The sequence below is a fragment of the Atta colombica genome, unplaced genomic scaffold, assembly GCF_001594045.1.
Source record: "Atta colombica isolate Treedump-2 unplaced genomic scaffold, Acol1.0 scaffold176, whole genome shotgun sequence".
Classification (NCBI taxonomy): domain Eukaryota; kingdom Metazoa; phylum Arthropoda; class Insecta; order Hymenoptera; family Formicidae; genus Atta; species Atta colombica.
The window spans coordinates 253,201-266,151 of record NW_017259267.1 but is presented as its reverse complement, the minus strand read 5'-3'; the positions used below and the strand labels follow the sequence as shown (position 1 = coordinate 266,151).

The following is a 12,951-nucleotide window of genomic DNA, read 5'->3' as shown; positions in this document are numbered from 1 at the left end:
AGTTCTATAGAACTATGTGTAGCTTGTACACGTTTAGGTTTATCTAGATTGTACCAAATATACGTATATTAGATATGTATTATAAATTTTGGAATATTATGTTTCCGTTATAGATCTGGTAAACCGGTTTCAGATCAGATGAAATTCTCCAAATTTTGGGTTACTCGTGTCATGCGTACAAACATATGCAAATGCACACCTGTGCTCTTTCATCATTTGATAACGGTGCACCAGCTACAAATTACGAAGAATCGAGTAATGTTTGTTGATGAAATACATTTTGTTATTTTTCATTGCTGAACGAAAACGCGCGTGGTAATTATCCAGTTCGAGTCACATGATTGATGAGAATATAGATCCTTGTTCTATATATATATAGATTACTTTTAGAATAAAAATTATTTTTATTTACAAAAAATGGTTCTGTATCTATGCATCTTTTTTATTTCAGAGTTAAAAGTCACGATTCACATTTCACTTTTATTAATAAATGCAGGCATTTATTTCTGAGATTCTATAATACATAACGTAAATTATTTGTTAAATATGCTCACTTACTGAAAAAAATGAGGCATAAATATAGTCCTATGTATTACACAAAAAAATGCAACTATATTTTTCAATAATATTGTGTAAATTTTATCTTTATAAATATTTCATTAGTGAAACAATTTACTAATATATATATATATACATAAACATGAGATGCTTTCTATATTTAACAACTTAATAGTTAATAATATCACAATAATAGCTTTTTCACATAATATGCTAATTCAAAATCATGATTAATAATTTCAACAGATATTAATTCCATGTTAACTTTAAACATGAAACTATTACGAGATTACTCGTATACCTATATATATTGCAAGTGTTTGTTTAATAATCCACTAGTAAATTCAATGTCCGCATTACTATATCTTGCTCACATGGAATGATGTTACAATATTGTAGATCCTATTATTAGATAATTGGAAAACAAGATGCTAAGTAAAGGACAAACTCACGCCGCACGGTTTCGAATTTCTTGATAAATATACTAGCTAAAGAAAGCTTTCATAAAAAAAGTTCAAACGTATGTAGGAAATTAGCAGGGAAAACATGAGCATAAAGGGAATATGAGACGACAACGAGGGCGAATTTAAAATACAAAAAAATACGAGGGAAGATGCTTAATCGAATCCAAGAAGAGGCTAAAACTACTACAGCTGTTGTTGCTGTCGCTGTGATGGCTTCTTTGACCCGCTTTCTCTTTTCCCACCCGATTTGTCTCGTGGACATGCTTAACGCGTTGTCTTCAACCGGGAAATTCATGAAGTCGACCTCCCGTCATCTGCCACCGGCGTTTAGAAGTTCTCGGCGAATCCATCTCTCTTGAACGCGCGGAATAGCAGGGAGCCTCGTAAAAGCGGAAATCGGTAGATGAAGTAGGTCGTTCGTCTTGGCCATCCGGTATCGTCACTTCGTTAGCAAAGCTAATGCGAGTTATTAGTAATTCAGGTGTACTTACATAAGTCATTTACGTTACACCGTTAGAACTTTCCGAATGATAGAAATGCGAAAGTATATTTACATAAAGGAAGATTGCAGCTTTACATGTCTGATTTCAAAAGGTCATTATCGTTTGGCGAGATGCGACCTACGGCATTTCATTGGCGGCACGAAGTCTATTAATTTAATTTCGCGAAGAGTCTATCAATTTAATATTTGATCGACGTGTATTTGATTTCGCGTGGCAGAAATCAATTCGTATAAGCAGTTCGAATGAAGCTGCGTATAATTATATCGAGAGACAGATGAAGCCCAATACGATTCGCGGGGATAATTTTCGTAATGAAAAAGAAAGAAAGTTGGCTCCGCGGAAGCAGACGACGAAGTAGGTCATATTTGTTCCGCGTTTATCATCGGTTATTTCACCACTCATCACATAGTTGGTCGCCAAGCTACTGAACTGGGTTGCGTGTATACACGTGTGAATCAAGCGTCATGAAAATTTATAGTAATGCTAAATGAGAGTAATGCTACTTAGCTTGCGATCAGCATGCGTAGACACGTGTATCGATACCGCGCACATAAAGCCCGAAGCAATGAAGCTATCTGTTTGATCAGAGCAAGACGCGATCGGGATTTCGAATGTGACGAATGTGCGGAGTTTGACAGAAATGTTATTATGAAAACGAATAAAATTAATGGTTTCAGGAACAATTCGCAATCACTCTCTCATTTTACGAATAACCGTTAATTTATCGCTGTTCCACTTTCATGAGAAAGTACATATTCCGAGAAATTCCGACAGGCCGTATTATCGGTTCAATGCATCAATATGCTTTTATACGTTATTACGTGTAACAAAACGGATAATTATGTAACTAGTTACGCACTGATAAAATGTGTCCGAGTAAAGAAAATGACTAGTTTTCTAAAAGAAGAAATTCTTAATGTTTCTTAAAGTTACTCAATATATCTATTAACATAAATATATTATAATTTTAATACGTGCGATTTATCAAAGTTTCTCCTAGTTTGCCTCTTTGTAAAGCTTCCCTTTTTTGCATAATTCACCTACCTAAATTGCCAATTAATTGCAATCACTGTTTTATTGAATTCTGCGCGAAAATAATGTTCCCAGGTTTAACTTAGTTATTTCATGGTACCATCGGTTACGGCTTTATGAAGATTCTTTAATTAAATACGCCAGCAGCTATTTTCCATAATACGAGTTTTAAGCAAAGCGTGTATCTCTACTTACTAAACAGATTATCTGGCCATTGAACGTATAATATTTTAATTGCGTATGTAGTTTTGCAGTTTATAATCATTCGTTGAAATGACATGCGATTAATATAAAAGGCGTGTGTGCTTCTACATGCAATTATAATTGACTAAGCAGAAAACGATTTTCTTTATATTAAATATTAATTAGAAGAAATAAAGTCGTAGCATTAAAATATATTGCTTGGTAGCAAGATGTTTAAAATATCGCGTTACGTGATCGAAAGCAAAAAATAAATAATTATATATGCATATATGTACATATTTTTCAATAATCAAAATATGTATCGTTTCCAAGATCATTTCTTTATGACAAAAGTGACACAATTGATAAAATCAAATATTCTTCTTAAATTTAAAGAAAAGAGAACTATTATTTTTCTTACAACTTACAAAAAATTATTGACCAATCAAATAATATTGATAAAAAAAATATACTCTCTCTCTTTCTCTCTCTCTCTCTCTCTCTCTCTCTCTCTCTCTCTCTCGACATAATCAAATATCATTTTGTTATTTTTGTTTCAATCCTTAAAACCCTAATCTTTTTCAGTTGTGATGATTTTTCTTTAAATAAAATTAAGTAATAACTTAATTTTATTAAAAAATTTTATAAAAATCAAATTTTTTGGTTGTGTCGCTTTTGAAAGAAGCAATATATGTAACTATTTAATTTGCTTAATTAAGCGAAACGTTTTTTTCTTCAATTTATTGAGGAAGCTGAAGCCAGCTCATAAGTTTCAATCAATAATCAACACAATGAAACAGATACTCCATATGTGTTGTTTTAAGAAATTATTGTGGCAGTTTCAAATATGAATTACATCAAACACTCTATTGAAACTGACGGTATTTGAAACCGTGCTTTGAACTGTTTACACGGAAGTAGAACTATCGTTTCCTATTGTACGTTCCTTGAAACTACCTAAATCATAATAATAATCAAATGTCTTGGCACTAATCGAAATTCACAAAATTTCAAGATCACCACAGCATAATGTTAACAATGAAGTTCTCAGACTCGGAAGTAATTTCGCATGATATCTCGACATTTGCAATTCCAACTGTTCCCCCCCGACCACAAGAATTCTATTATAAGGAGAAAGCGCTAAGCAATAGGAGAATTGTCGCAAAACAAGCTTACAAAGGCCCTTAAACCAAATTTAATGTTGTATTTTTCTCAAAAATAATAATTATATTAATATATTTTTTTTTATATATATAAAATACATTTTTGTAAAAAATTTTTTGTATGAAAAAGAGCAATTAAGTTATTCAAAAACGCGTTAACTATAATAGGTATTCCAATATACGCGAAAAATATAATACATTTATTCAAAATATTATAATCAAATTAATAATTGCATTGCAACAATACTATTGAAAACATCAACGATTTAAGCTCTATACTCTATATATATCAAATTTGTATACTCTATATATATATCAAATTGTTTCTATCATTAATTATTTCTGTCAATTAAAATGTTAAAGTTAATTGTAGCGAAAAATAAAGCATCAATTGTAACGGAAAATAAAAAATGTACAATGCAACCTTATATTGGCAAAATGTATAGAATCGAGATAAATCTTCGCATGCAATGAAAAAGCAAGAAGTGACAAATATTGTATGGTGGTTTATCCGAAGCGATTTATGATTTCAGGTCGAAGTTTATTAGTACACCTACTTAATTTCTTTTTTTATGCAAAATTAAATTTCTTACATTGGTCAATAGTACGATCTGCAAAATCACGCATGACATTTCGATGTCGTAAATTGCGATTATCCGACTGCGACTAATGTATCAACCATATAAAAGATCTATTGGCGTATAGTAATGTTCCATGGCGACTAATCAAATCGTTATTTGAGCTTGAAGTGACATTCCGAAAGTGCAAGTGTTACTTTCATTCAGTATTTCCAAAGAATGCGTTAGTATATCTATATAGAACGTATTATATTACAATAACTATCACAATCAATTACATTTCTCTTAATTACTTGCAAAATTAATTAATTGTAAATTCATTTGCTAGTAATTTTTAATATTGACTCCTCATATGAGCAATTTATATATTTAAAATAAAATATGAATAAATAAAAAGTTGATAAGAAAATATACAATTATGAAGATTTTTAATAATCATTTACTTCGTTGAAACGCATATTCTCTCCATTTTTATTCATCTTTGGTTAGCAGTAATAGAAATAAAAGGAATAATAAGAAATGAAACATATTAAATACATTAAAAAATAAGATATCAAATATTGAATTATTTTAAAAATATTATATGTAATGTTTCTTTAAAAATCGGTTTAATATTACTCTAGATTTTTCTGACAGCAGTTATGTACAAGGACGTGCGATGTAGAACGCATCTCATTAAAATGTCATCATTTGCGTCGCGAACGTCGATTTTCATGGGCAGATAATCGCACGTACGCGATAGACTGCACGTGAAAAGTGCAATCGAGGCGTGGAAGTCTCAAAGGTAAATTCAGCCGCGAGGAAATGCGGGATTACTTCTCAGCCGTTGCCAGTGCATTTGCGTGCAAGCGAGGTACCCAGTCTCTGTAATTTCGCGAAATAGGCCGCGCGGCTGTAGAGAAAGAGAGAAAGACAGAAAGAGGGCGAGAGAGAGAGAGAGAGAGAGAGAGAGAGAGAGAGAGAGACAGAGAGAGAGAGAGAGAGAGAGAAAGATGGATGGACGGATGGCAGGCGCGGTGTGCGATAACAAAGAGAAATACATGAGAAACCAAAGACGAACATGAGGACGTAACATGGCTTGTGTTTCGCGGCCAATGTTTCTCAACTATGTTGCGTACATTGCGTTTCTCAGTACGTTGCTGTAATATCATTTTATCGAATCTACCGTTATGTCGAACTGTTCCGCATCGATGGTACGAACGTCGCAGACGCACGACGTTCGCATAGCAACACCGGAAACTTCGTAATAAAGATGCACTAAATATGTATTACGTCGTTTGTCTGGAATCCATTTCACGAGATCTTAATAGCCACAGATTTCTTGCTAGTAACCGAGAGGAATTCAATGCAAAATACGTCGAATAACCGGTAGACAGCAAATAAGCTCCCATATGCCACAAGTAAGCCGATTATCGCGACGACTAAACGTGTTCAATAACGATAGTAAATATTTGTCAAAGGACGTTGGAAAGATTATCATTCACTGCAGATCGCTGCGCGATTTTCTACCTGGCTGCCTGAGCCCTCAAGAAACCTGTCTATTCGTCGCTATTATTTATTTTATGACAGAGGCAGAAGTATGAAAGAGAGTCCCTTGGGTGATTTCAGACTGATCATAAAATTCTAACACGCTGCCATGCGAAAAATGAGGATAAATAACTTAGCTTTTTTCTTTTCTCAGTTCAACAAGTTGCAACTTCGCAGACGTCTATTATGTTGCCGATATTTTTATTTTTGTTTTTCAAATCAAGATGTTTATTTATACTGCAAATTTATTCTGCAAATATAAGCAACAATTTTTGAAGTGTCAATAATTATATGTCGCAATTATACGTCTTGTAATCAGTTATCAAGAATCATTTGCTGCTTTAAGACTATATAAATATACACTAAAAGAAAAATTTTTTATATCTGTGACTATAATTACATGTTACTATAACTATATGATTATTACTGCTATAATATTAATAATTATATGTATAGTTTTATCAACTATACAAATATGTACGGTTTTATAACGAATAAGTTGGTAATTAAAAATAATTATTTAAGTTATAGTTAAGTTATAGTAATTACAACCATTTTTAGAATTACAATAACTATATAGTAATTTTCGATGCCAACAACATTATGTATAATTATTAATAAAATTATACATAGTTATTATTACTAACAATAATAAATAAAACGATTTATTTATTAATTATTACTAATTTATTATTATTACTAATATTATTACCGATATATATAATATCTAATAATTATAATTATGGTAATACGTATTATATAATTATAGTCATAAATACCAAAAATTCTTCCTTTCAGTGTAGAATTGTATTTACAAAGACATAGTTCACTGTGTCTTGCAAAACATGTGTGGAATTCGAATGCACGATATAGTTACCAATCCATGCCATCTGATTCAAAGAGGCGAGCGATGGAGGACGGTACGGCTATCTAACTGTAAATCTAACGCTTCGTGTCCGATCCGTAGACCATGCGAATCAAGTGCACCCAACTTGATGCACGGATTTGAGCGTTCAACCTGATGCAGGCTTGCGCCGGAACTGTTCAATACCGATTCTGTCCGACCTCGTCAATACGCACTTCAGGTACTTGCAGTAGCTGATTTGCATAACAAATCGATCCATCGTTTACGAGGCTGAGCGGTACTACCGTATCGATTCGTCAATATTTAAAATACGCGAGGAGGAATGTTATACAAGTTCATAAATAAAATATTATTAATTATTTTCTTGTATAAGTAGATCTAACATATATGTAAACTTAGTGATATATACAATATGACACTTATTCTAAAATAATTTAAAAGCTTTCCATCGGCTGCCTTCATTGGAAATTACGCACTATTCTCTACTTTTGTATACGTTTGAAAATGGATATTATTCTGTAAATTCATTACGTTTTTTAAAATTAAATAAACAATTTAGCTTTTTACTGAATGAATATTTCTGAAATAAATCACATTCCTCTTTTTGTCGCTCTACTATGCGCGAAATACACAGTAAACTAATTTGCACTCTTTGAAGTTAAATTAATAATTTAGTTTTGTATTGAATAAATATTCCTAAAATAATTCACATCCCGTTTTTCACGTAATGCATATGTGAACATTTACAAATACACTTATGCAATTATGCATAGAGAAAAGTGATATTATGATTATAATTGCATAGTAAAATAATTATAAATCAAACGTTCTATTTTTATAATTATTGCTGCTATAATATTATTAAAAATAATAATAATAATGATATTTATAAATCTAAATATAAAAATATAGCTAACATAAAAGATGTAATTTTTGTTTACAAATTTTGTTTACAAACTTTTCTCTCAATGTGTTAATTGACTTGTGTTTTTTAAAATTTAGGCCGGTATTCGTAATCCCTTCTTTTAAGTCTTATAAGTAATGTCTTAAGATGCTAATATGGCTTTGTGATATATAACTTATGATATCTTAAAATTATATTTAAGTCCATCTTAAGCATAGCCTTAAGATATCATAACACATAAATAAAAAATGTAAATTATTGTAAATTATTGTTTTGTATGAATATTGTTTAACATATTTTTTCTTCCTTAATAATTCTTTAATAACAAACCATAATATTCAAATATGCAATTCCATTGAAATCTTGCAATAAAAAAGTATTATATTAATTAAAATCTTGATTTTTTTAGAAGTGCTGCCACTACTAACATTTGTTTTACTTACACTCTTTTAAAAAATTAGAATATATAGAATATTATAAATCAGAAAATAATCAATAATATACAATATGTTGTTAATAATGATTTTAATTGGAGTGTACAAATTCTCAAGTGATCGTTTACAAAAAAAAATCAGATGACCTTTCCCGGATTAAATATAAGAACCGACTATAAATAGGTCATAATCTCGCACGCGAATATCAGAAATTAAATTATTCCATTGATTCAAACCTTGGAGGTAGGCGACTGCAGGAACGTCGCGATGCCTGCTCGTACTCTATTCTTCACACCGCGCACGGTCCCTTTGGCACTTCGTATGGCTTCCTTGTCGTGGATTTTATAACCAGCAAAACACTCGTCGTTCTCAGCCACTCCATGTTCGCCGTTTGAGTTCTTATTATTATCGCGCAACTCGTTCACGTGGAAATTGTAGTACCTGTCGTCCTCGTATAGGTATTTGTGACCAGTCGACCGATTCTGAGTGGCATTGACGCACTCTTCCTGCTCTATCCTTTCCTGTTCCCGTTGCTTCCTCTCTTCGTATGTGCACTCTTTAATTACCGGCGACAACACCGATTGGCCGTTTTGCTCGATTGCAGGATCAGGGCTCCTCACCCGCGGCGTCGAGGAGGCTTTCGACAAGGACGATGTTCCGGATGGTGACGGCGAGACGTTGGCCGACGACACCGGCGAGCATGGCGCGCAACCGAGTTCCGTTATTGAGATCTGACGATGAACGCCGTTCGATTCCTCGATCGTATCATTGACGCTATTCGTCAGCGTGATTCGGCCCAATTTCTCAACAACGCCAACTGTTTCCTCAACATCCTTCGGCATTTCGTGCACTCGATATTCGCTTGTGTCTTCGCCGTTCACTTCGGCGCCGTTCAAGGAGTCGCAGCTGATATTGCTCTCATTGTCGTCGCTGTCGACCTCGGCGCCGCTGCTAGTCAGGCTGCCAGTCCGGTTATGCGTGCTGTTGGACAGGATTACCGTACTGGAGTTCTTCTTTTTTGGCAGTGGCGGTGGCGTTCCGTCAAGGTCACTGCAAGTGCCACTGTCCAAGGTGTCGCTGGGCGAACATTGTCCGCTCGACATCACCATGCCGCTTAATGGGCTCTGATATGAATTGTAATAGAAACAGGCGCTCGAACGGCTGCCAAGGGTGGATGAGTTCAGGGTTTCAGTGGTACCGCGGTGCACCATGTCTCTGTTATCACTTCTGTCGTCGTCCTGGCTACGCTTATCGCTGTCGTCGTTGCTGTTGCTGTTGTTGTTATTGTTGCGCTCCTGATTGTCGGACCCAGTCGCTGGGTCGCCGCTGAAGACACTGATCCTCACACAGCCGTCACCAGCACCGGCACTCGCGCAGTGTCGCTCGTTCACCAAGTTTGTCGCACTCACCACCACCGCACCGTTGTCGCGTCTGCTCGAACGTTCGCGCGCGGCACCGTTCTCGATCTCGTGATTTCGATCGTTCTCGTCCAGGGTCAATCGTACGGTCGATATTACCCTACTATTTTTATCGCCATCCGGATTGATTTTAATCTTCACTATATGAGCGGCCTGCTGATGCTGCGACTGCTGCCACCGCTGCTGCCGCGACGATTCGACGATGTTGCTTCGCTCCTCGCAGCCACCGTTCGCCGATTGCACTTCCGGGATTCTTCTCCTGCAGGTTGTCACGGAATCGGCGGTAGGAGCGCTTACTCCGACAAATACCGTTGCTCCGGGCCCGGTGGCGAGAGGCAACGAGACGGAAGGGGAAGGGGAAACGGTCCGGATTGACACAGTCTGCCGACCGGCCTGGCTCGCATCCCGGGTCTGTGTCTTCGCAGATAATGGCGGAGGTACAGTCATCGTGATGATCTCATCCATACGTGCATACCAAGTTGCCAATGGCTCACTCCATAGGCTTCACCTTGACGAGGAATTTGGAAAGTTCAAGGATTAACTCAACAAGCTTCTTTCCTAACGGGGTTTCTCTTTCTCTTTCCTTTCATGGCTTTCTCTTTATTACAAGACCGAATCGTGATCAAATCGTTTTCATGATAATGCACAGGTTCTTTATGATAAAGTTACATCTATCCGATTGTTCAATAAAAAAAACATTAATCGTGCAGATAAAGCTACTTCCCGAAATGGCCACGCATTTTATATGGTGTATCTATTATGATTTATGGCAATATTAATTCACCGCAAATGCAGCATGGACAATTCGCTCTGAAACGCAACTGCAATACAGAACAACATAACACTCGATCAAAGTTGAGTGCCGTTGGGACAGACCGCTTTTCATCGACACATTCGTACGTTAAGCATATTCGATAACTAGCAACGCATTGAAATATTGTTTCTTTGTTATTGTCAATTTCAACTATTAAACTATTGAAACTATTATATGCTTTTAACCAATTCTTTTCGGTATCTTACATAGAATAATTAGACCATATACATAATCAAGAGAGAGAGAGAGATTTCAATTTTTGCTATCACAACATATCTTCAAGGTTTCCACAATTTTCAAGATATCGGAAAGATTTTTTATTTTATTATATTATTTTATTTATATTATTTTTATTTTATTATATTTTATTTTATTTTATTTTACTATATTTTTTATTTCGATCTTGATAGATCATATTTCACATATTACGATTATTGCGCAAGAAAAAATGTATAATACCTGCACGAGAAAATATATATTTTATAATTTAATTAATTTTGTATACTGAGATTCACAATTAAGGCTGCACCCTGTCATAGACAAACACTAATCACTCCGTGAAATTGTCCAAATTCTGACAATCAATCATGATTCGTCGATCATGTTTTAGGTCCATCGTACTCAAGGACGACGGAGATGGAAGAACCTGACGAATTGCATCGCCGTTCAAATCAGGTCGATCGGCCGAGTAAGGCCCCGCGGCTCCGCTCGTCGAGAAAACGTTAGCGTGCACCTGTGGTCATGCGAGATCGTGGATTATCTGCTGCGCGTGAAAGAGAGAAAGAGAAAGAGAGAGAGAGAGAGAGAGAGAGAGAGAGAGAAAGAGAGAGAGAGAGAGAGAGACTGATGGAACGTACGGGACTGGTACGCAAAAAGAGAAAGAGAAAACCATCCGTGAGATGAAGAAGAGAGGGAGACTGGGTCGTTCGGGACCGTGGAGAAGAGGATAACACCACTTATGGACCGCATATGTATATCAAGAGCGGCGCATAGTAAAACTCGATTACACTCGACTCGGATGTTAAAGCCGATGACAACGACGACGACGACGATGACGATCAACGGGTGATCGTTCACAGCACGGGACGTCAGTAACTGTACTGAGTGCCGCTGACACTCACTCATGCAGTTTCACGGTCCGGGTGGGGACTGGAGTCGGGCCCCGAGATCATGGGCATAGCGAAAGCGGGAGTGGGAAACTGTCTACAGGGAAGGTGTGTGGTGCCGATAGGAAGGAGGGAGAAAGGCGAGAATCGTGGAAGGACGAGAACGAGTTCTTTCCAAGCTTGGCTTGTAGTCGCCAGACAAGTATCTGCCTGGGTGAAGTGATAGTCGTGGCGTCCTCTACCGAGCCACCCGCTGGATTAACCATCCGGTTTCTTATTTAAATACCTGATTCTTTACCGTTCACTGCCTTTCACGTGGACGCCCGTAAGTGTATGTTTGTGCGTGTGTACATACATGATCATCCGTGTGCACCTGCCAAAATTTCACCGCTGATGCTACAGAATGTTGCTCCTCTCCTTAGCATCTTCGTTGGATCATTTCGCTGTATAATCCGTACACGGTGTACCCCGTGAATGGTGTGAATGGAAAGCACAATCGCCCGCAGGCTATATGCTCGATATCTACCTATAAACATCTCTTCATGATCGATAATTTCAGAACGTTGTAATATTCATTGTAGATGATACGTAGATACTAAAGAAAAATGTTGAGAATAAAAAATATAGAAGATTTGATTTACTTCAGATAATATATTTAATATTGGATATTTAACCCGTAACTAGTAATCCTTTCATTTTCTTATCATAAATACATCTTTGCGATTTAATATTTCTTTTAAGAATTTCCGTTCTATATATGTATAATGTCTTTTATTCTGTAGATATATCTCTACTTAACATACTTTAAACAAATATTTTTAAATACAAATATTAGGTTGATGCAGATGAAATGACCGTTTTTCTATATTGCTATTAAGAACAGTCGTAACTTCGTTAAAAAATGAAATTTTGATTTAAAAAAGGATTTTAAAGCTTGAAAACTCTACTTTCAGAAACTTACTATATATTTTTTTTCAGTTTATGAGTTTGATAATTTTTACATATAGAAAATTATCAGCTGAAAAAAATGAAAAAATTTCTTTTCACTTTATAAGTCTGTCATGTGCCTCTCAAAAAATTGAGAAACTTTTTAACTATCTATCATGAAAGATTGAAGTTTTCCCTGCAAAATTGTTTTTTAATAATGTTTCTATCTTTTGTTTCCTATCGTTTTTTAATAATGTTCCGATCTTTTGTTCCTAAGTATTCACGGATTAAGTAAAAGGAACATTCTAACTTTGATTGCTCATAACTCCGTTAAAAATCATTATATTGCAATAAAAAAAAATACAGATTCTTAAAGCTGAATCTTTGAATGGTGTGATCGCTAATTTTTTAAAAATATTCTAGAATATACTGGAATATATTATAATACGAAAAACGGTCATTTCATCTGCACCAA

General features: G+C 35.3%; 1 protein-coding gene across 1 annotated transcript in view; it reads right to left on the bottom strand.

The window, feature by feature from the left end:
* Positions 1–11,573, bottom strand: part of LOC108686350 (glutaredoxin domain-containing cysteine-rich protein CG31559-like) — a 32,228-nt gene extending 20,655 nt beyond the window's left edge. The window contains exons 1-2 of the mRNA XM_018191615.1: positions 11,451–11,573; positions 8,448–10,137 (exon numbers count right to left, since the gene is read on the bottom strand). Of these exons, the coding sequence (XP_018047104.1) occupies positions 8,448–10,094 (1,647 nt within the window). The 5' untranslated portion in view covers positions 10,095–10,137; positions 11,451–11,573. The remainder of the gene's footprint in view (positions 1–8,447; positions 10,138–11,450) is intronic.
* Positions 11,574–12,951: the final 1,378 nt, after the last annotated feature.